General features: G+C 44.2%; 1 protein-coding gene across 1 annotated transcript in view; it reads right to left on the reverse strand.

Annotated features, from left to right (window-relative positions):
- Positions 1–23,978: 23,978 nt before the first annotated feature.
- Positions 23,979–25,109, reverse strand: part of LOC116624984 — a 30,161-nt gene continuing 29,030 nt past the window's right edge. Inside the window, exon 3 of the mRNA XM_032393273.1 lies at positions 23,979–24,775. Within this exon, the coding sequence (XP_032249164.1) occupies positions 24,593–24,775 (183 nt within the window). The 3' untranslated portion in view covers positions 23,979–24,592. The remainder of the gene's footprint in view (positions 24,776–25,109) is intronic.

The raw sequence follows: 25,109 nt of genomic DNA on the forward strand, positions 1-25,109 counted from the left end.
GGCCTGACCTACAGCAAATCTTATCTTCGTTATTGAAGATGAAAGGATCATAAGCTACTCGCTGTATTTGGCCCATCAGTCTCCTTTGCCCCACTCCTCCCTGCCCCTCCCCCACACTTCCAGGAACTCTCAGAGTCAACTCAGAGTAGCAAAGACCCTCCTCCACAAGTTCCAACCACTTTGAGGGTCTTTAAATGTCTTTCTAGCTGGTCTGAAGCCAGCTTTATGTTAAATCAAGCCCCTCTGCCCACCTGTCTTTATTCTCTTGCTTTTTGGAAGCCCAAATCCACTTTGACCTGGGGCTGACCCTAAAATTATTCTGCAGGCTGTCAACTCAGGTCCATCCGATCCTGCAAAGTGGGGGAGGCCAGGTGTGAAACCTGCAGGGCCCCAGCTGGGCATGGAAATAGTTTTCCCTGCTCCCTCCCTTGGCCCTCAGTTTGCCTCACCCCGTGGAATCCTGCCCCAGAATCCTGTCATTTCTCTGTGCTCCGATCTGCCAAGGATGCAAGGAACATAGGTTCTCCACCCTCTCTTTGGGGCTCTGAGGCAGACAAGACACCACCCACTCACTCTGTGGTGTGTCTCAAACGAGGTGCGTCTCCTGCCAAGTGGCTCTTCCTCTTTTTTTTTTCTCTCCAGGTCGAGTTGTGAAACACTTGGCACTAACACAGACCCGGAGCCCAAGATCAAACAAACCAAAGCAAACTTCGTAACCATGGAAACGAACGATTGCATCAGATGATTGCTGCATTCAGGTGAGGAAAGCCCAGGAACTTCCTATGCCTTGGCCACAGGTGCGGATGACCACGTGGGGCTAGACAAGGACCCGGCAAAGCTGCCCCACGTCCTACTATCCACATGGAACTGCTGAAAGGTAGATCCACGTGGGGTGAATACGCTTATGGTTCCCATTGTATGGACGAGCCGACAGAAGCTTAGAGGGTTAGTCCAGGGCCACAGAGCCAAAACAAGACAAGGCTGGGATTTGAACCCAATCTGTCCAGTTGAAAGTCTAGCCTCCCAACCCCCAGCCCGTACCACATCCTCTGCTATAAATTCTGGCTCTGTTGCTGGGTTACACAGAAAAAACCCAGGGAGCTCCACGGATCTTTACCGAAACCCTATTCCAGGTGATGTACTGTGTCAGGAGCTGTGCGGGATAAAAAATGACTGAGACAGAGGAAGATAGCTGATAGTAGAGAAATAACAAATCTTTCTAAAGATTCTTGTATAAAATGTCATGAAAAGCCCCCTACCCCTTCACAGAGCTCTCAGGCAGTCAACTAAACCATCCAGGACATTCCCTTAGCAGGAAGGAACACTCCAAAGAGCTGTCCAGGGCTGAACTGTGTCCCACAAAAGGACGTATTGAATCCTAGCATGAATGGAGAGAAGACAATGGGAAAAGACACAGAGTGAAGATGGCCATCTCCCAGCCAAGAAATGTCAGGGATTTCTGGCAACCACCAGAAGCTAAAACAGAGGGCATGGGCTAAATTCCTTCCTTCTCCAAGAAAGAACCAACTCTGCCAACTGACACATTGATTTTGGACTTCTGCCTTCCAGAACTCCAAGAGAATACATTTTTGCTGTTTTAAGCCAGCCGGCTTGTGGCCCCTTGTTATGACAGCCCCAGGAAGCGAATACACCTACCTTCCATTTCACCGTGGTTCCTGTGTTGTGGGAGGAAGGTAGTCTCTCCTTCACCTTGTGATCTCTCATTCTTCCTGTGTCTCCTCAAAGACCTCCAAATCCTTCACCTAAGCTTGTGTCCTTCCAACCAGCTTGTCTGCTAGGAGCACGCCCTCCTACTCTAGGGCCATGGCTCCTCAGTGCCATTCACGTATCCCTCTGCTTCCCCAAACCCCTGAAATGCACATTCAACCCTTTGCTTTCTCTGCATCCCTCCTGATTAATTACCCTCAGCAAAGGACTGACTCTGCCCAAGGGATGGATGGAGGAAGTGAAGCCGGAGACGTAGGATGAGAGCAGACGCTGAGCAGGAAGAAAGTCCTATAGAATCTGATAAGGTGTTTCAGTTCCATAACCTAGGGGAAGGGAAGCTACGGAAGCAGGAGAGTTCATTTATTTACATGTACTTTTTTTTTTTTTTTTTTTGCGAGAGAAGGAGATGGTGGGGGGAGGGAGAGGGAGAGAGAGAATCTTAAGCAGACTCCAGGCTGAGCGCAGAGACTGACATGGGGCTCCATCTCACGACCCTGAGATCGTGACCTGAGCCGAAACCAAAAGTTGGTGGCTTAACCAACTGAGCCACCCAGGCACCCCTATTTACATATACTTATTGAGTCCCTGCTGTATGCTAGGCATGGTGCTAAATGCTGGAGAAGTGCATCAGGTAGGAATGCTTTCAGTGGTAAATGACAGGACACATAATGGACTTAAACCATAAGTACATTTATTGTTCATTTAACAAGCAGTCTGGAGGGAGATGGGATGTCTTCAAGGACCCAGGTTTTCCAAACTTCTTTCTCCACTGCCCTCAACATGTTGATTTCGAGTCTTGTGTTTGTTGCCTCATGGTATGGAATGGCGACCACTTTGACTGAGATGGATGTTATAAGCCGATGTGTATCTCCCCAACATTCCTGTGTTGGAGTCCTAACCCCCACTACCTCAGAATGTGGCTCTACTTGAAGATGGCGCCTTTAAAGAGGCGGCTAAGGTAAAATGAGGTTATATGGGTGGGCTCTAATCCAACATGACTGGTGTCCTTATAAGAGGAGATTAGGACCCAGAAAGGCACAGAGACACCTGGGATGCATGCGCACGGAGGAAAGACCATGTGAGGGCAATGAGAGGTAGCCACCTGAAGCCAAGGAGAGGGGCCTCAGGAGAAACCAGCCCTGCCACCTTGATCTTGGACTTCCAGCCTCCAGACTGTGCGAAAATAAATTTTTTAAAGATTTTTATTTATTTATTTGAGAGACAGCACAAGTGGGAGGAGGGGCCAAGGGAGAGGGAGAAGCAGACTCTCTGCTGAGCAGGGAGCCTGATGTAGGGCTTGATCCCAGGACGCTGGGATCATGACCTGAGCTGAAGGCAGATGCTTAACCGACTGAGCCGCACAGGCGTCCCAGTGAATTTGTTGTTTAAGCCGCGCAGTCTGTGCATTCTGTTATGGTAGCCCTAGAAAATGAATACAAATGGGGAATACAGGGAAGACCAGACTGGGGGTGGGTGGGAGGCAGGAGGAGGAAGCCAGCTTCCGTGCATTGATTTAAACTCTTCCCTCCCCCATCAGTCAGGCTCAGTGAGGCCCCCCTCATGCCCCCATGTCACACTGCACATCTTAGAGACCTCACTCACCTTGGGACTCGTGTCAGTGCAGAAGGATCCCCTGCCCCCACTGGACTGTGAACTGCTCATTCTTTTTTTTTTTTGAAGATTTTATTTATTTATTTGAGAGAGAGAATGAGAGACAGAGAGCACGAGAGGGAAGAGGGTCAGAGGGAGAAGCAGACCCCCTGCTGAGCAGGGAGCCCAATGCGGGACTCGATCCCAGGACTCCAGGATCATGACCTGAGCCGAAGGCAGTCGCTTAACCAACTGAGCCGCCCAGGCGCCCCAAGAACTGCTCATTCTGTGTTGAACATCCCACAAGGCTGTTTTGAAGGGAGAAAGATGTGTTGTTCCTTCGTTTACTGCATGATGAGCTATCTCCGTGCGCTGGAGTCATGTTCATTCTCCATGCACCTGCAGCTGTAAAGGTCTGCAGTTTAACAGAATTAAAAGAAAGTGATCATGACTTGGAGAACCTAGTAAAGTGCCCAAAGATGTTGTAGGTTCTCCAAATCCTTCATGATAAAGTAGAGGCTGAGTCTCGGTGGTAATCCCGAGAGTGCTGGGGTAACCCACATTTCTTGAGTCCCGTGCAGTATGGTATATCAGAATGGGTGTGTGTGTGTGTGTGTGTGTGTGTGTGCAAGTGTGCACCCATGTGTGTCTGTGTCTGATGAGGCTGTGAGCACGGACGAGGTGGACAGATAGCTGCCTCGGGTGGGAGACTGGTTTCTCTCCCCCTCCTTCTGAGCCCTCACAGGTTTCCAGGTATGAGACTGGCTAAAATGGGCTGAGAAACATTAGGATAAAAAAAGCTGAAAAACTTAAACAGTGGGGTTTGAGGCACCTGAAGAAGAAACATTGGGATTTCAGTGCTTGGTATATGGAAAGAAATGAACCAGAGATCAGCAAACACCAGATATGATAACTGGATTTAAGAGGCTGTCAAGAAAAAACTATTCTGATACTTGTTAAAATGGCAAGGAAGACTTTATTCAAGATGATCACTACAGGTGTCAAGACTAGTGCCAATAGGGGAGAGACCCAGCTCAACCCTGAGGACAAGTGGGGACTTTTAGTCAAGGGTCAGAGTGAGGGGGCCAAGGTGTGGAAAATTAGGAAGAGGAGACATCATGGGGTAGGGTATTCTTGTTAAATTGACCTAACAGGATTCCTACTAAATGCAGGCCAAGGACTTGTACCTCAAAGGTTGGGGATGAGAAACTTAATCAGATAGCAAGAGTGACTAGATAGCAAGGATGGGGATTCTTTTTTTTTTTTTTTTTTTTTTAAGTAATCTCTAGGGGCACCTGGGTGGCTCAGGTATTAAGCATCTGCCTTCAGCTCAGGTCATGATCCCAGGGACCTGGGATCAAGCCCTGAATCCGGCTCCCTGCTCTGTGGCGAGCCTGCTTCTCCCTCTCCCTCTGCCTGCAGCTCCCCCTGCTTGTGCTCTCTCTTTCTCTGTTAAATAAATAAATAAAATTTTAAGAAAAAAAACTCTACACCCAACTTGGGACTTGAACTCACAACCCTGAGATCAAGAGTCACATGCTCTACTGAGCCAGCCAGCTGCCCCAGACAGGGGATTCTCTTTAAAGTGACATAGCAGGACTCTTGCTAAAACTGGGGGTGGGGGTCAAGGTCAATGCCCAGAAGAAGACCCAGATGAACCTGAAGTTTGATCTAGGAGAGAGTCTTGTCAAGGCAGCTCCACCAAGAAGCACATAAATACAGGGTGGTCAGGGTTAAACAGGTGTTAGAATGTAGATCTAAACTATTTTGTATAATATCTGTAACTATGTATAATATTTTATATGTTGTTTGTTTTATACATATTATAATATTTGTAACTATTTTTTTCTCAAAGTAGATTTGATAAATGATTAAGAAAATCTAGACCCAGCTCAGCAAAAACCATATTTAAATTTTCAATCTCCTATTTCCTGAGAAGCTAATATTTTGATGAATACTAATGAAATCTCATGCCAGCACATCAAAGATTTAGGAGGTTTTGGCCTAAAATTGTCTCAAAGATTTTTCAACTATGCCTGTGAAATCAGTCTCATTAATCTTTGAGAAACTACGAAGAAAGAGGCACTAGAAGGTCAGCGTTGGACAAAGTCTGTCCCAATTATATAGAGTCTGGATCCATTCCTAGAATGTTCACTAGATCAATTCTGTGTCTTAGGAATGTGCTGTAACTTGCTGGAACCATGAAGAAAAGCGGTGGAGAGAATGCCACTCAAGTCAGGAAAGTGGTTCCCTGTGGGGAATGAGGCAATTCCTCCTTGGGCAAGACACACCATGGACTTTTGGGATTCTCCCAACATTCAAATTACTGATTGTGGATAGTTCCAGGGATGTTGGACTCACAGTTATTTATCAATTAGTACATACTTATATTTTATGTACCTTTATGTAATGTGTTGTATTACACAATTAAAAGCTTTAAAAAATAGTTTGTCCTAATTTTCAACAAAAATAAATGGAGGCTTCTGGAAATTATAAACCAAAATAATCCTTGAAAAAAAAATTCTAGGATAAGTGATGAAACGGACAGTGTAAGTACTTGGCAAAGAAAGTGGTGATGCTAGATGGGTTTATTTAGAATAAGCTGGGCTAAGAGCATCTGAATTTTGTTTTGCATAGAGTTAGTAGGCTAGTGGGTCGTGGATTGTAGAAAGCATCTGGAAAGAGCTCTCAAGATATCCTTGTGGACCAAACAGAAATGTGGGCTGGCCCAAAAAAAGTTTATCGGGAGGATGTGAGGTTGGTTTGCTGGGGATGATCTAAAGCATGGCTGCAAAGGTTTGATACCCTTCTTATAGAGAGGTGAGGTCTATGCCGTGTCATGTTGCTACATGTCTAACAGCCACATCTCTGAGGATAAAAGCCCTGATTTGTAGTATTTGACAATTTCTATGGGATACATTTTTTTACAAAAAGATTTTATTTTTAAGTAATCTCTACCTCCAACATGGGGCTCGAACTTGCAACCCTGAGATCAAGAGTCGCACGCTCTACTGACTGAGCCGGCCGAGTGCCCCTGTGGTGTAAATATCCCCACCATGATTGATGTCAAAGATGGCTGTGTTTAACAATGGACTCATACAATTTTTGAAAATTTTGCTGGCTCCACTACCCTACTGGGTCTATGTCTCCTCTTTTGGATCTAGGCAGGTTTGTGACAGCTTTAATCAAGAGTCCAATGGAAGTGATTCCAAAAGGCCAGTGATAAAGGTGTGTAACTCCCAGTCTGATGGTGGAGCACTCTGGGAAAGCCCTCTGGGAGCCCCAAGCTGCCATGTAAGTTTCGCCCCTGAGAGAATGTGCCAGATATGTGAATGAAGCTACTTTGGACTGCACAGACTCAGCTACCCAGTGACCTCCACCAATGCCACGAGAAACAAAAACATCACCCATTGAGCCTTGCCCAAATGTCTGACTTCCAAAGTCATAGGATATAATAAAATGCTTCTGTTAAACCACTAAGTTTCGGGGCAGTTTGTTCTGCAGCAGATCATCGAAATACTTCCCACACCCTCTCATCTCCTTTCTGATTTGTCTTTCTCTACACCAGAGGCTTCGAAAGGGGGATGCTCAAATTCCGAGCCTCCCTTACAGCTAGGTGTGGCCATGTGACAGTTTTGGCCAATGAGATACAGGCAGAAATCCCTGGGGAGATTTTCTCTTTCTGAATCAGGAAGGCAAATATTTAAGAGGCAAGGATTTTTGCTCTTTGTACTTTGTCATGCCTCATTTTTCCTGCCTGGTATGTAGATATGATGGCCTGGGGTTCTGCAGCTATCCTGTGTCAGGAAGAGAAAGTTGGTTCTAAAAGTAGAGAAGGGCAGAAATCCTGGGTTATCTGCTTCTGGATCTCTAGTGACATGGAAAAAGTAAAATCTTACTTGCTTAAGCCCTTGTTTGTTGGGATAGCTGTTACTCACAGCTGGAAGCAATTCCAGCTTACTTTAGAGAAGCCAATTTGTAGCAAGTTGGATGAAGGAACCAAAGAAGTTAAATCAGGGCTGGTTTCTTGGGTGTGTGACCTGTGCAATCACACAGGGACCCACACAGAGAAGGGCCCACACTTGGTTTAATGCTCTCCTAGCTTTACCTTGAAATTCTGAATAATTTTTGAACAAGAGGCCCTGCATTTTAATTTTGTTTCTTTATTTATCTTTAATCTCTACACCCAATGTGGGGCTTGAACTCACAACCCTGAGATCAAGGGTCACATGCTCCACCGACTGAGCCAGCCAGGCGCCCCTGCATTTTCATTTTGTGCTGGAGCCCACAAATTAGTCAGTTCTGGGTTTAATGAATCAGTGTGATCCTAAATGAAATTTGTATGTAAGTTATATCATCAAACTTGGTCAGTCAACATTTTTCTTAAAGTCACAGAAGAGGACACAGAAAACATTATGAAATTTGTAAACAGCCCCAAATTTGATATACTGTCAATTAGATGACAGATTTAATATTTAAAAAGAAATCTAAATAGTCATGAAGCCCAAAGCAAGATGACATTTAAGAAGAGATAAATGAGAAGCCCTGTCTTTGGGATTTTTTTTTTTTAAGATTTTATTTATTTATTTTAGAGAGAGAGAGAGTGGGGGGAGGGGCAGAGGGGGAGGGAGAAGGACAAACGGACTCTGCACTGAGTGCAGAGCCCTACCTGGGGCTTGATCTCATGACCCTGAGATCATAACCTGAGCCAAAACCAAGAGCTGGATGCTTAACTGACTGAGCCACTCAGGTGCCCCTAGGAGTTTTTTTTTAACACACAAGGTCAGAGCTATCCATGTGGCAGGAACTCTGTGGTAGGGTCACTACTGTGCGTCCAAAGTAAATCACCACTTTTCTGGAGCATGACATTGTCCCGTGCATGGTAAGGGGTTTAGCTGGGTAATTCCAGGTCAATCTAATGATTCTAAGTGAGCTACTGACTTGGGCTTGGAAATCTTTTCGCAATATAGTGAAATTTAGTAATAGTATTTCATCTGGGAAGGAGCCATGTACATATTTCCCTAAAGCTTGGAGCTGATGTGGTACCAGGTGAGTGGGTGAGAACTGGGACCTACAAACTTTGTCCAGTCTTCTTTACCCCAGTGATACACATACACACACACACACGTATATTTATATAGTTATAAATATAAATGCATGTACACATAATGGTTATAAGCGAAAATATCAAAATATTTACGAACCACTTGATTATCCTCACATTTTATTATAGTCACCCAGAATAGACCACTTTATCCAATAAAAGTTTATAGATAATAAATCTGCCATGAGAAAAATTGATGTAATATTTTATTAACATCTCCAAAAACATGTTGGTTAGCGAAGAGTAAAACAATAAAACAGAATCTAGGTGCCCCAGACTTGAAAGACTGTTATCAAAACAGCCCTTGCCTCCTTGTCTTTTGTAAGGATTATATGAGGCAATCCAAGCAAAGTGCTGGGTACACAGTGAGCACTCAGAAAGTGAGTTCTTACAATAAGACAGTAATATATTTGTTCTTTGCCTAATCATGGCCCAAACTACCAGCTAACATCTTCTCTGGTATCGAAGAAGTGAAATTCAGGGAAAACACTATCAATGAGAGCCAGATAATGAGGCGACCCATCTTTGAAGGGGAAAATGTGAGTGAGTGGGAGAGAAGACTAGGGCTGCAAACTTTGTTCCCATTTCACCGTTATCTCTAACTGACTAAAATGGAACGTTCCTCAATCAGTGAGTCCGCAAGCGGCGAGATCACCAAGACAACGATGAGGTGCTGGCACCACCTGCTGGTCACAAGGAACAGTTCTGTGAGGACAGAAGCCGCCTTGGTAACTGGGGGAAACACACTTTGTCGTCACAGGACAGTGTGGCTGAAAGAAAACGCATTTTGGAATTAGTCACCTGAGTTCCGATCCCAGCTCAGCCACTCGCTGGTGGTCTTGGGGGAATTACTTAACTGTTCTTAGCTTCCTTTCCTCTGCTGTAAAAATAGAGCTACTAATAGGGTCTTTGAATGGAGTCTGGCTACGCCCGCCTGGGGGTGGCAGAGAGTGTTTGGGTAACTTTGCAAAGGGAGAAACAGTTTCCAGATCCTCAACTTCCACCTGCCCTCGTTCCCAGATTGATCTGATGAGTGTGGATGAAGTATCAAGCTGGTTTTCTTTCAGTCTCCCTCCCTCTTCCAAAGCTCTTCTCTCCCACTTCACAGAAGGAAGGCATCCCTGTCATCTACCCTTGGTCTAACTAAAGTGCCCTGCCCCAGGAAGCGGGGGGGGGGGGGGGGGTGATCCTGGGGCACCAAAGGGACAAATGGAGATATCTGTGCCTACAGTGAGAACATGAATGACTAATGACAGAGTACCCAGTCCTGATAAATCAGGTCATTTCCCATGCGTTGTCTTAAGCAAAATTAGAGGACCTAATTGAATTGCTTATTACTAGATCATTAAAATTAATTTAATGAGAGATCGCTAAATGATTTCTGACATATTATGCTGAAGGAATTAAAAGAATTGAATGATATTGGGGTGATAAAACTCCTTCCAGACCACCTCCTGATCTACGTGAAGCTGGTCTCTCAGAAGATATACCCTTTTTATAATTATTAGTAAATAATTATAGATTCACAGGCAGTTGCAAAGACGATACAAAGAGATCTGATGTACCCTGCACCCAGTTTCGCCCAGTGATTAATCATATGGAACTATACGACAATATCAAAACAGGAAATTGACACCAGTGCAAGGTGGGTGTAGTTCTGTGTCATTTTCATACACGAGGCCCAGAGCTATTCCCTCAGCATGAAGATCTTCCTTATGCTGTCCCCTCGCTGTCACTTCCACCCCTACTCCACCATTGTTAACGCCTGGCAACCACTAATCTGTTCTCCAACTCTAATTCTGTTATTTCAAGAATGTTATATAAATGGAATGATACAGTATCTGACTTTTCCAGACTGGCTTTTTTCTTTTTAGTCTTCGTAATGCCCTTGAGGTCCATTCAAGTTGTCACATGAATCAAATTTTTTTTGTATGCTGATGCATACATCTTTCTAGATGAAGAATGGGGATAGAACTGATGCCAAAGCCTGATTCATTGTAGCAGTAATTTTTATTACCAACAAGATAAACTCAGTGTCACCAAAAAATCATCCATTTCATGAAGATATGTACTTCTAATAAAATTACTTTTTACATTTAATAGCTGTCAATATTTTTGTTCTTTTAATCAATTCTATTACTAATCATTGTAGATTAATCCAAATTAAAGAAAATTTAAACCTTATAACTTAAGATCACAGGAAATGGAAAATATTTCAGTTTATATAATTTAGTTAGAAATGGTGGATGATCAACAAAAGGCCTTCAAGCATGTACTGTAATAGGAAGAATACTGTAGGGGATATGGGATAGAAGTTGAAGGGGGAAATGATGCCAATTTCTGACTGGTAAAGAATTTGTTCAGGGGCGCCTGGGTGGCTCAGTGGTTAAGCGTCTGCCTTCAGCTCAGGTCATGGTCCCGGGGTCCTGGGATGGAGCCCCGCATCGTGCTCCCTGCTCAGCCAGGAGCCTGCTTCTCCCTCTCCCACTCCCCCTGCTTGTGTTCCTGCTCTCGCTCTCTGTCAAATAAATAAATAAAATCTTAAAAAAAAAAAAAAGAGTTTGTTCAGTGTTTTGTAAATGGATAAAGATGGGTATTAAGTCTCTGGGGTATTTAGGTTCCATCAGACACATTTGCAAGTGATCCCAGAGGATTGTGTTGTGGTAAGAACACTTAACACGAGATCTACCCTCTAAACAAATTCTTATGTGTACTGCAGAACTCTTAGCTATAAGCACAATGCTGTCCTGCAAATCCCTAGAACTTACTCCTCTTGCGTAACTGAAGCCTTACACCCAAAAAAAGTGATCTAAGAGTTTTACTTGAAAATGTCAGTATCTCCAACATGAGAGAAATGACGTCCTTTGTAACAACTTAAACTTAACACGAAAAGTGATTTTTAAAATGTTAAAACTTTAGAAAGCATATGGGGGGAACACAGTTTTTCCGAAGTTCTTCTAGAATGTAGGTGAACAGAAATGGTGAATCACCGTCACCAAATGGTTTTGGCAAAGTGGTTTTGAAACTATGAGGTAATGCCTGTGACGTGAACAGGGTGGCCCTCATATAATGGTATTCCCATAAATGTTCCCTGGCATCCTGGTAAGAAACCAATCTGTACTGGGATAGTTTCAGTGAGTAACCAAAATCTGACTCATACTGGATTAAACTGAAAAGAGAATTTACTGGCCTAAAAACTAGGAGGCTGGGGTGGCGGATCCCTATGCTCAGTTGGTAACTGGAAATCCATCTCTCCAGCTGTTCTGGCTCTAGTTTCCTCTCTGACGGTTTCACGTGTTGTGGTGGCAACACTGCTGCGGTTCCGGGTCGCCCGGGGCTCCCATCCGCCCCACTTGGCAAACCTAGCACATAGAAAACTTCTTTCCCAATAGGTGCGGTGGAATTGCAGGAATTGGGTCTTATTGGCCTGGCTTGGATCATGTGCCCATCCCCGAGCCGATGACTGTGGCCATAGAAATGGAATGCTCTGATTGGATAGTTCTGGGTCACGTGTCCACCCCTGACCCCAGGGAAAGGGCCAGCCGGGCTCAAACCACCGGAACTGACAGTGAGGGAGTAGAGGAAGATCCGGTATTCTACCGGAAGGGAGAATGGATAATGGATGCGCCGACGTGATGGAGGGCTCCACGTCATCATCAGTCAGCAGGAATTGTAGGGGTTAGAAAGATACATCAGTCATGGATCTTGTTCATTATTAATGTACGTGTTCTGAATGAATGAATGTAGGTAAAGTGCTTAGAACAGAATGGTGTCTAGTACAAAGCAAGTACAGGATGGCTAGTGTCTGAGGTCAGGTTCCCTAGAAGCAGGGCCTCAGGGGATTCGTGTTCTAGGGATTTGCTGAGGGGCGGCTGTCAGGGGAAGGGGAGTGAGGGAAGCAGGATGGGGTAGGGAGGCGGTGAACTAAGCAAAGGCGTGCTTTCAGCAGGAGACCGACTTCAGGCCGATCTCACGGGGAGCTCTGGGGCATGAAGTGCTTCATGGAGCTGGTTCCACTTAGAGCAGGGGGCTGGCCTTTTGTCCGCCTCTGTCGGGCAGTCACCAGCTGTGGGCTCCTGGGGGTGGGCTGGGGAACCATCACCTCCTGGGTCCTGTGCTCCTGCCCAAGGAGGGCAGTTCTCTGGAGAAGGGGTAGGTGTGAGCGGGAGCAAACACTCAGAGCACTGCCGGTCTAATCGAGGGAATCAGGCTGGGCATCAACAGCATCTTCTACAGTTCTATCATTATTTTTATTGAGGGTATGGAGACGAAGATAAATAAGGAAGAGTTCCTGTTTTCCATGTAGGAATTTCATCTTCACTGGGGTAAAATACAAAGAGCCCCACGTTGTCTCTCATGGAGTACTGACCCTCAAGGCAGAGGGGCCTCGGGGAGAGGAGAGCTCAGCAGGCCAGTGAGAGGGCCAGGAGAAAGTTCTGGAAAAAATGGAACTCGAGCTGGCACTCTAAGGGTTGGGGAAGCTCTGGATGATTGGGGGTGGGGGAGACGGGGGAGGGGGTGATGGGAGTCAGTGCTTTCCCACAGCTTATAGTTAATTGGTGGACCTCTGGGAGGAGATGGATGGGGGCAGGAGAGCCACACACATGATAGACCCCAGTTCGCCAGACAGCAACGTGTGACACAGTCACCCTCAAAGTCCTGACAACGATCCTCTGAGTGACACGTGGAATCACTGTCACAGATGAGAACACTGAGGCACAGAGAGGTTACACTATTGTTGAAAGTCGCACAGCTGGGAAGCAGTGGAGCAGGGTATGGGCCAAGTCATCTGGCCTGAGTTGGCACTTGGATCCTCTGTGCTGTCCTGCCACCCCCTTCATGACTGCAGGGGCCCAGGAAGGGCAGCGTGGCCCAGGCTTGGTGGCCACTGAGCTTTGGATTGACAGTGAGCTGCAAGGGAGCTAGCTGAGCAAGGCCAAGTGAGCCCTGATGCACAAACCCTGCCCAGGGGGGTGGGCAGAGGCATCACCAAAACTTCAGCTAGGCCTTCTGCAGCCCTATGCCAGCCTGAAGGATGAAAAGCTAACTGGGCAACTGGTTGGCACGGTGGGGACCTGAAAGCAAGGAGTGAAGCCTGGGAGGACAGAGCCTGGGAGGAAGGAGAAGCTGGGGCCAGGGTTGCAAGACAGCAAAGGGCACCAAGGGGGTGGTGGTCAAATGACTTCCCAGTGGACTCAGCCTCCCTGACATGGCTGGGAGCTGTGGAAGGAAGGAAGCCCAGTTCAGTGATTAGGCCCGGAGGCCCTAGGCGCAAGGCAAGCCCACCCTGGGCCAGTTCCTGCCCTGAAGACAGGATCCCAGCTGCACATCCACTTTGGAAGCAGCTGGGATTTGGCTTTGTTTTCTTTTTTTTCCTGTGGTAAAACATACTCAACATCATATTTACCATTTTAACTACTTGTAAGTGTACAATTCAGGGGCATTAAGTACATTCACCTTATTGTACAACTGTCGCCGACATCCATCTCTAGAACTTTCCATCATCCCAAACCAAAACTCCATACCCCTTAAACAACGATTCCTCAATCTCCTGTACCCCAGCCCCCCATAATCTCTATTCTACTTTCTGGGTCTCCAAATTGGCCCATTCTGGGTACCTCATATGAGTGGAGTCATGCAGTATTTGTCCTTTTGTGACCGGCTTACTCCATTTAGCCTCATGTCTTCACGGTTCATTCATGTTGCAGCATGTACTGTAATACCTGACATGAAGCTTTTGATGCTGAGGTGTTCACTTTAAAAGACCTTCCTTTAGAATACACCTGTCCCCAGCTGTGTGACACAGCCACGAGCAAAATGGCCAGATAAGGAGCAAGGCCTCCCCTACCATGAAGTTCCTTTTATGGAAACCCTGGACAGCCTAGATACCTGACCACTTGAATGACCCTGCCTCCACTTTCCCATGCCCTAATTCCTGCTCTGATGCTTTGCATTAGCCACTTGACACCCCACCCCTCTGACCCTAATAAAGGCAGAGCCCCAGCTCCACGCTCATCTCTCTCAGCACAACTGACAGAACGTAATGCGTATCAGAACTTCGTTTTTCTTAAGGCTGAATAATATTCTATTGTATGGATATAGCCTCTTCTGCTTCTCCATTCATCTGCCGATGGACATTTGGGTTGTTTCTACCTTTAGCTATTGCGAATAACACTGCTGTAAATGGCGCACAAGTATCTGTTTGAGTCCCTGTTTTCAGTTCTGTTGGCTCCACTCCCAGCAGTGGAATTGCTGGATCATATGGTAACTCTAAGTGAAACTGTTTTCCACAATGGCTGTTCCATTTCACATGCCGACCAGTAACACACAAGGGTTCCAGTTTCTCCACATCCTCGCCAATACTCATAATTTTCCATGCAGAGATTTTGTTTTGTTTTGTTTTAGGTTTTATTTTTAAGTAATCACTACACCCAATGTAGGGCTTGAACCCACAATCGTGAGATCAAGAGTTGCATGCTCTACTAACTGAGCCAGCCAGGCACCCCTCTATGGGGAGGTTTTGGGGCTCTCCATGCCAGCCCGCACTTCAAGGGGTTGGAATCAGAACCAGCCGTGGTGAGGTTCTGGCTTAACTATCTCCTGGTCCTCATCAGCTTCCCTCCCTCCCCAGCTCCAGACAGGCTCCCCTGTTAAAGCCTGTGTGATGACTCTGGTGTGGGGCCAGACTTCAGAAGCATCCCCACAGTTCCCCGGGACACTGAGCCCCGAGGTACAACCCTATCCCCCCCTACCCCACCCAGCCTACCTTTTAAGGACACATCTTTGGAAATGAACACCTACTTAGGTATAGGAGTTTCTAGGTTAACAAATGCAGATGACAACCCACTTTTACCAGAATTTGAAGCTTATGTATCTTCAAAAAAATTTTATTTATTTATTTTTTAATAGATTTTATTTATTTATTTGACAGAGAAAGAGAACACGAGAGAGGGAACACAAGCAGGGGGCGTGGGAGAGGGAGAAGCAGGCTTCCTGCTGAGCAGGGAGCCCGATGCGGGGCTCGATCCCAGGACCCTGGGATCATGACCTGAGCCGAAGGCAGATGCTTAACGACTGAGCCACCCAGGTGCCCCTAGTTTATTTTTTAAGTAATCTCTACACCCAACATGGCGCTCAAACTCATAATCCCAAGATCAAGAGTCACATGCTCTTCCAACTGAGCCAGTCAGGGACCCCAAAATTTAAAAAAATTTTTTACTCAAGTTTAATTAACATAATATATTAGTTTCAGGTATGCAATACTGTGATTCAACAAGTCTGTACATTACTCAGTGCTCATCCCGGTAAGTACACCCTTCAGTACTCTTAATCCCCTTACCTATTTCACCCATCCTCCTACCCACCTCCCCTCTGGTGACCCTCAGTTTGTTCTCTATTTTTTTTCAGTTTGTTCTGTATTTTTGTCTCTTTTTTCTTTGTTCATTTGCTTTGATTCTTAAATTCCACATATGAGTGAAATCATATGGTATTTGTCTTTCTTTGAATTATTTCACTTAGGATTATACCCTTTATATCCATTCATACTGTTGCAAATGGCAAGATTTTGTTTTTTATGGCTGAGTAATATTCCATTGTGTACACACACACACACACACACACACACCCCACATCTTCTTTATCCATTCATCAGTCAATGGACATTTGGGTTGCTTCCATATCTTGGCTATTGTAAATAATGCTGCAATAAACATAGGGTGTACATATCTTATTGAATTAGTGTTTTCATTTTCTTTGAGTAAATACCCAGTAGTGGAATTACTGAATCATATAGTAATACTATTTTTAATTTTTTGACAAACTGCCATACTGTCTTCCACAGTGGCTGCACCAGCTTGCATCCCTAACAACAGTGCATGAGTGTTCCTTCTTCTCCATATCCTAGCCAATACTTGTTTCTTGTGTTTTTGATACTAGCCATTCTGACAGGTGTGAGGTGATAGTTCATTGTGGTTTTGATTTGTATTTTCCTGATGATAAGTGAGATAAGTGAGGTTGAGCATCTTTTCATGTGTCTGTGGCCATCTGTACGTCTTCTTTGGAAAAATGTCTATCCATGTCCTATGCTCATTTTTTAATTGGATTATTTGTTTTTTTTGGTGTTGAGTTTTATAAGTTCTTTATATATGTTGGATATTAACCCTTATCGGGTATGTCATCTGCAAATATCTTCTCCCATTCAGTAGGTTGTCTTTTTGTTTTGTTGATGACATCAGCTGTAGAAACATTATTCTAGATATGTCTCCTTTGGCAAGGGAAACAAAAGCAAAATAAAACTATTGGGACTAAACTCAAATAAAAAGCTTTTGCACAGCGAAGGAAACCATCAACAAAACAAAAGGACAACCTACTGAATGGAATCAACCTTTTTATTTGTTGGTGAGAGTCCCTGGCTTGGTGTGGAATCTTTGAGATCTAGAAAATTCCACCATGAGATTAGCAAATTTAATAAAATAAATATATTTATATAAATCATTAATACATTAAATTAATGAAATAAATCAGATTTAGTTAATGTCCATTCTGCCCCACATTCTGTGGAGCTCTACTTAATAATCCACAAATAGACCATCGGTTTACCCCTATATTGTTGGTTCTTACAAAGATAAACTCTGTTTAATAAAGTTGGTTATGGGGTTTCTCAGCAACCCCTTAAGCCAGATGGCTCCATGCAAGACGGCATCCAGGATCCAACCTCAGGAAGTTTCCCTGGCCTGGCGGAAGCTCCTTCCCTGGGGCTTTCTGCCTTTGCATCCCTGAAGCTATAGCTTCTGAAAGGAGTGTCAGCAGACCTCATGTCCTTTGATTACATCTGTTTATTTTTTAAAGTTTTTTTTTTTTGAGGTTTATTTATTAATTTGGGGGGGGAAGGGGCAGAGGCAGAGAGAGTCGTCCCAAGCAGACTGTGCTGAGCACAGAGCCCAATGCAGGGCTTGATCTCACAACCCTGAGATCACGACCTGAGCCGAAATCAAGAATCGGACGTGCAACTGACTGTGCCACCCAGGCACCCCCATTATTTCAGCTTTTAAAAAATCTGGAGATTCCACATAAAATCTAACTTTCCAGATTCTCTTACAAAAATGCATGATGTGGCAACCCTAGGTGCCACATTCCCACAAGGCAAGAGTTGACTGGAAGAGATTATCACTATTGTGTGTTTTATTTTTTTTTGTTTTTTGTTTTTATTTAAATTCAATTAATTAACATTTAGTGTAGTATTAGTTTCAGAGGTAGAGTTCAGTGACTTATCAGTATTATATAACACCCAGCGCTCATTACATCACGTGCCCTCCTTAATGTCCATCACCCAGTTACCGCATCTCCCCATTCCCCTCCCTTCCAGCAACCCTCAGTTTGTTTCCTATGACTAAGAGTCTCTTATAGTTTGTCTCCCTTTCTGATTTCATCTTGTTTTATTTTTCCCTCCCTTCCCCTATGATCCTCTGTTTTGTTTCTTAAATTCCACATATGAGCGAGATCATGTCTTTCTCTGACTTATTTCACTTAGCATAATACCCTCTAATGCCATCCACATCATTGCAAATGGCAAGATTTCGTTCTTTTTGATGGCTGAGTAATATCCCATTGTGTATATATTCCACATCTTCTTTTTTTTTTTTAAAGATTTTATTTATTCATTTGAGACACAGAGATACAGAGAGAGAGAGAGAGCATGAGCAGGGAGAGAGGCAGAGGGAGAAGGAGAAGCAGGCTCCCCGCTGAGCCAGGAGCCCAATGTGGGGCTCGATCCCAGGACCCTGGGATCATGACCCGAGCTGAAGGCAGATGCTTAACCATCTGAGCCACCCAGGTGCCCCCCACATCTTCTTTTCCATGCATTTGTTGATAGACATTTGGGCTCCTTCCATAGTTTGGCTATTGTGGACATTGCTGCTATAAACATTGGGGTGCAGGTGCCCTTTCGGATCACTACATTTGTATCTTTGGGATAGATGCCTAGGAGTGCAATTACTGGGTCATAGGGTAGCTCTATTTTCAACTTTTTGAGGAACCTCCATAATGTTTTCCAGAGTGGCTGCACCAGCTTGCATTCCCAGCAACAGTATAAGAGGGTTCCCCTTTCTCCACATCCTCGCCCACATCTGTTGTTTCCTGTGTTGTTAATTTTAGCCATTCTGATGGCTGTGAGGTGGCATTGTGGTTTTTATTCATATTTCCCTGATGATGAGTGATGTTGAGCATTTTTTCATGTGTCTGTTGGCCATTTATATGTCTTCTTTGCAGAAACGTCTGTTCATGTCTTCTGCCCATTTCTTGATTGGATATTTGTTCTTTGGGTGTTGAGTTTGATAAGTTCTTTATAGATCTTGTTGATTCCATCTGTTTGGATTCTCCTTGGGAACCTGATCTTCAAACTTCTCTTCTACTCTCACTTCTCAGGGAACAGTTACTGTCTGTGCAGAGTTCCAAGGACTATGTCTTGATGATTCTAAGGGAAAGCAGCTGGCATTTTTCCTTCGTCATTTAGATTTCAGTTTGTCAAACAGAAATTACTGCTTTTGGTGACAAAGAAAAGGAATGAAGTCAATGAAGGAATTAGCTGGGCATTTATTCACTCAGTGGGTTCCCATTGTATCCATTGTGATGGTTAATTTTATGGGTCAACCTGGCTAGGCTATGGTCCCAGTTGTTTGGTCAAACACCAGTCTTGATGTGGCTGGTGAAGGTATCTTTAGACTTTGAGTAAAGCCAGTTACCCTGCACAAGGTGAGTGGACCGTACCCAATCAATTGAAGACCTTAAGAGAAAAGACTGAGGCCCATAGAAGAGGAAGCAATTCTGCCTCCAGTCTGACTGTAGACTCAAGACTGCAACTCTTCCCTGGGTCTCCAGACTGCCCTGCATGTTTCAGACTTGCCAGCCCGCAGAATCATATGAGCCAATTCCCTAAAATCAATCTCCTAAAATTAATGAATTTAAAAGGACTTCTTAAAATCAATCTTTTAAAGTATATGCATGCATATATGTGTGTGTTTGTGTGTGTGTGTGTGTGTGTGTGTACACATACATACTATTGGTTCTATTTCCCTGGAGAACCCTGTCCAATACAGCCATTCTACAGGATAAAAACAGCAGACTCTGCTTTTGTAGGAACTTAATTTTATTTTTATTTTTTATTTTTTTTATTTTTTTTTAAAGATTTTGTTTTATTTATTTGAGAGAGAGAATGAGATAGAGAGAGATAGAGCATGAGAAGGGGGAGGGTCAGGGGGAGAAGCAGACTCCCTGCTGAGCAGGGAGCCCGATGCGGGACTCGATCCCGGGACTCCAGGATCATGACCTGAGCCGAAGGCAGTGGCTTAACCCACTGAGCCACCCAGGCGCCCCTGTAGGAACTTAATTTTAAAGACTACATAAAAGGCTAGAATTTAGTATTGCCAGAATTACCTTCATGAATCTTAAGTTCTCAGTAAGGGATCATCTTTACACAATATGCTGATGAGTGACATATTAGCTGTCCAAAACAGTCCTCTTCCCTGACACCAGAGATGAGCAGATTGCTGTTTCTATGTTTATTTTCAATTGAGCATCAGTTGAAATAATCGCTTGAGGATACAGGGCCTTGTTATATCAGAAATAAGTACCTAGACTACATCAAACTAAAAAGCTCCTGCGCAGCAAAGGAAATAATCAACAAAGTGAAAAGGCAACCTACTGAATGGGAGAAAATATTTGCAAATCATTTATCTGATAGAGGTTCACATCCAAAATATATAAAGAACGCACACAACAATAGCAATAAATCAAAGAATCTGATTTAAAAATGGGTGGAGGATCTGAATAGACATCTTCCCCAAGAAGATATAGAGATGGCCAACAGACACATGAAAAGATGCTCAACATCACTGACCACTGGGGAAATGCAAATCAAAACCACAATGAGCTACGACCTCACACCTGTCAGAATGGCTAGTATCAAAGAGACATGAAATAACAAATGTTGGTGAGGATGCAGAGAAAAGGGTACCCTTGTATACTGTTGGTAAGAATGTAAATTGGTGCAGCCACTGTAGAAAATAGAACGGCAGTTCCTCAAAGAAAAATTGAGGGGCGCCAGGCTGGCTCAGTTGGGAGAGTATGCAACTCTTGATCTTGGGGTTATGAATTCAAGCCCCATGTTGGTGATAAAACAGGTATATTTAGGGATGCCTGGCTGGCTCAGTAGGAAGACCAGGTGACTCTTGATCTCAGTGTTGTGAATTTGAGCCCTACGTTGGACGTATAGCTTACTTAAAAAAATTAAAAATAGTACTACTATATCATGCAGCAATTCCACTTCTGGGTATTTATTCTAAAAAAATGAAAACACTAATTTGAAAAGACATCTGCACCCCCATGTTCCCTGCAGCATTATTTACAATGGCCAAGACATGGAAACAATCTAAGTGTCCATGACGGATGACCAGATAAAGAAGATGTTGTATACAATGAAATCCTGCTATTTGTAACACATGGGTGGACCTTGAGAGCATTAAGCTAAGTGAAATAAGTCAGAGAGAAAGGCAAATACCATATGATCTCACTTATACGTGGAATCTAAAAAACAAAACAAATAAAAAAACAAGCCCATAGATACAGATAGATACAGATACAGATTGGTGGTTGCAGGCCAGGGGAGGAATGGGTGGAGTGGAACAAAAAGTACAGTCTTACAGCTATAAAATAAAGAAGTCTTGGGGATGTAAGGTACAGCATGGTGACCATAATTAATAATATTGTGTTTCATAGGGTGCCTGGCTGGCTCAGTTGGTTAAGCGTCTGCCTTTGGCTCAGGTCATGATCCCAGGGTCCTGGGATCGAGTCCCACATCAGGCTCCCTGCTCAGCGGGGAGCCTGCTTCTCCCTCTGCCTCTGCCTCTGTCTCTCTGTCTGTCATGAATAAATAAATAAAATCTTTAAAAAAATACTGTGTTTCATATTTCAAAGTTGTTAAGAGAGTAGATTCTTTAAAGTCCTCATCACAAGAAAAAAAAATTTATAACTACGTTTGGTGACAGATGTTAACTAGAAATGTAGTGATCATTTCACAATGTACACAAATATGGAATCATTATGTTGTATGTCTGAAACAAATATAACGTTCTATGTCAATTATATACCTCAATAAAACTTTTTTTTTTTTCCAGAGAGACAGCTTGCATGCGGGGGGGGCAGGGGAGGAGAAGAGGGAGAGGGAGAGAGAGAATCTTAAGTAGGCTCCATGCCTAGCACAGAGCCTGACACAGGGCTTGATCTCATGACCCTGAGATCATGACCTGAGCTGAAACCAAAAGTCCGATGCTTAACCAACTGAGCCACCCAGGAGCCCCAAGAGTGAAGACATTTTTTGAATCTAAAGGAACAAAAGTTGATTCCATACCTGCTGTGGGTAAAGTACTGTGATAAAACCAAAGTGAATAAGATGTAGCTGTTCTCTTCATGGAATGGAGTGTAGTAGGAAAGTTAAGACACATGTAGTACACAGGCCCATATTTTGGTGTCTAAATGCCATTACCAACTAAGAGGAACCTGGGATTCTTTGAGAAAGACCAAACCTCAGGTCTTTGGCAGGGAATGTAGGAGAGGAGTCACATTTCTACCACAGAAAGCAAGATCAAAGACCAGTGGTGTCCTGTCATGAAAACTCAGAACCAACTTGAAGGAGTTCCCACGGCTCCAAGGTGAGAATCAAATCAATCTGAGCATCAAAACCAATAATGTACAACCTAAATGTCCACTGATGGGTGAATGGATAAATAAAATGTGCTATATACATGCAACAGAATATTATTCAACCTTTAAAAGGAAGGCAATTCTGACACATACCACAACATGGATGAACCTTATGCTAGATGAAATAAGCCAGTCACCAAAAGACAAATACTGTGTGATTCCACTTACAGGAGATACCAGATAGCCAGATACACAGAGACAGTGGAATGGGGGGTACCAGGGGCTTGGGGAAGGGAAGAGGGGGTTCTTGTGTAATGGGTACAGAGTTGCAGCTTGGAATGATGAGAAAATTCTGGAGATGGATGGTGGCCATGGTTACATAACAATGTGAATCTACGGAATGCCACAGTGGCGTTTCACTGTGGTGTATTTTACTACAATTAAAAAAAAAAAAAGAGTGGCGCCTGGCTAGCTCAGTCAGTAGAGCATGTGACTCTTGATCTCAGGGTTGTGAGTGCGAGCCCCACGTTGGGTGTAGAGATGACTAAAAAATCAATCAATAAACAAATAAATAAATGGATGGATGGATGGATGAATGAATGAATAAATAAAAAGAAATGATTACAGCCAGGAAAGATGTGTCTGGAGATGGATGGTAATGATGATTACATAACAAATGTGAATGTACTTTAATGCCACTGAAGTGTACACTTAGAAATGGTAAATTTATGTATACTTTACTGCAATTAAAAGGAAAAGAATACTTAGAAATGATTATCACCAGGAAAGATGTTCTCTTAATCTAATAAATATATGGTAAGTGTTAAAGAAAAAGACTAATGACCATAACTGATGGAAACAAGGGGATTATATGAACAAGGGGATTATACAAAAAACCACAAGCAGAAGGAAAACGTGCGTGAATGGAAGTCATATGAACTTATGCTCATTTCCAGCAGAGGCAAAGATAAGGGAATGAAATCCCAATATGTGTTTTTTCCACCACCATGGGCAATTGTCTCCATTCTGACACTATCTACCTGCAGATAGTTAAGGGCTCAGTCCCACTAGGCTCCCTCTCGCTCCCCTGCCACCCTTCAGATGCCAAATGAAAGTCCAAGCTGTTCCCTGTGCTTCTGGTGACTGTCTATTAATTGGAGGATCCCACAACTCCCCCCTTGGGTTGAATTAACTTGCTAGCGAGGCTCACAGAATTGAGAGGAACATTTTACATTACTAAATTACCGGTTTATTACATAAGAGTATAACTCAGGAACCGCTGGATGGAAGAGATGCGGAGGCCAAGGTATGTGGGCAGGGGTGCGGAGCTTCCATGACCTCTCCGAGTGCACCGCTGTCCTAGCACCTCCATGTACTCACCAACCTGGAAGCTCTCTGAACCCCATCCTTTTGGGTTTTTACGGAGGTTTCGTTACATAGGCATGATTGATGAAATCACTGGCCATTGGCAACTGATTCAACCTCTAGCCTCTCTCCCTTCCCCAAAGGTCAGGGGATGGGACTGAAAGTTTCAGCCTCTGATCACATGTCTGTTTCCCTGTCAACCAGCCATCAACCTTAGGGGCTTTCCAAAAATCACCACATTGACATAAACTCACGTGTGGCTGAGAGGGGCTTGTTATGAATATCAAGACACCTTATCGCTATTGTCACTTACGAGATTCCAAGGCTTTTAGAAGCTCTGAGTCAGGGGTGGGGACAAAGACCAAATATGTATTTCTTTTTTTTTTTTTAAGATTTTATTTATTTATCTGAGGGGGGAGGGGCAGAGGAAGGAGGAGAAGCAGACTCCCCACTGAGCAGGGGGCCCAACGTGGGGCTCTATATCAGATCATGACCTGAGCGGAAGGCAGATGCTCAACCGAACCACCCAGTTGCCCCTGAAATATGTATTTCTTATTATAAATCACAACATCACAGACATCTTCAAGGAGAAGTCGTAGAGTTGAGCGTGTCTGTGGAGGGGCTGTCCAGGCAGAGCACACAGCCACGGGAAGGGCTTGAGGTGGGACAAAAATGGTGTGGCTGAGGAGCAGCACGAGGCCCACATGGCTAGAAGCAGGAGAGGGTGGTTCACGAGTAAGAGATGGGGCAAAGAGCTGGCTGGTGGGAAGGGAGGAGGTGGGACATGAGTTCCTGCGGGCCCGCTGATCCGTGTGGACTTCCCGCTGAATGAAGCCAGTCCGGCTATCAAGCAGAAAGGAGATGCTATAAACTTAAAAAAATGCAAATAAAGTGTCAACGAAAATGTGAGGCATCACAAACTCTCACACGCAGCTGCAGCTGTATAACCAGGCCCATCCAGTCTGGAGGGAGGTGCCCTGAACACAGACAAATTAAGAGTGTGCCCGCCCATCACATAGCACGTTTGCATGGGGACACAAAGAAATATGTATGAGAAGGTACATCTTGGCAGCAAAGTGTATTAGTCAGGGAAGGAATTGGCTCACGTGATTACGGAGGCTGAGAAGTCCCCAGATCTGCAGTCGGCAAGCTGGAGAACCAGGAGAGCGGGTGTAAGTTGTAGTCAGAGGGCAGGAGAAGACGGATGTTCTGACTCAAAGAGTCAGGCAGAAGTTCCTTCTTGTTCAGTCTTCTTGTTCTATTCAGGTCTTCAGTGGATGGCATGAGGCCCACCTATATCAGGGAGGACAACCTGCTTTACTCAGTCTACCCATGCAAGTGTTATTCTCTTTAACCCCCCCCCCTTACAGACATAGTCAGAATAATGTTTGACTAAATGTGACTGGTGGGTACCCCATGGTCCGGTCAAGCTGACACATAAAATTATCTATCAAATGAAGTATGGGTAGCAACACAGGTGCCCGACCCAAGGGGATTTATAATTAAAATGTAGCAAATGGGAAGCATAAAGTGTACTGCCGACCAGTTGAGAGCAATGAAATTGTCTCATATCACAATATGGATAAGATGGAAAACTGTAATTAGGAGTTAACAAGGTAAAAAACAA

Source organism: Phoca vitulina, unplaced genomic scaffold, assembly GCF_004348235.1.
Source record: "Phoca vitulina isolate PV1807 unplaced genomic scaffold, GSC_HSeal_1.0 scaffold72, whole genome shotgun sequence".
In the NCBI taxonomy this organism is placed as follows: domain Eukaryota; kingdom Metazoa; phylum Chordata; class Mammalia; order Carnivora; family Phocidae; genus Phoca; species Phoca vitulina.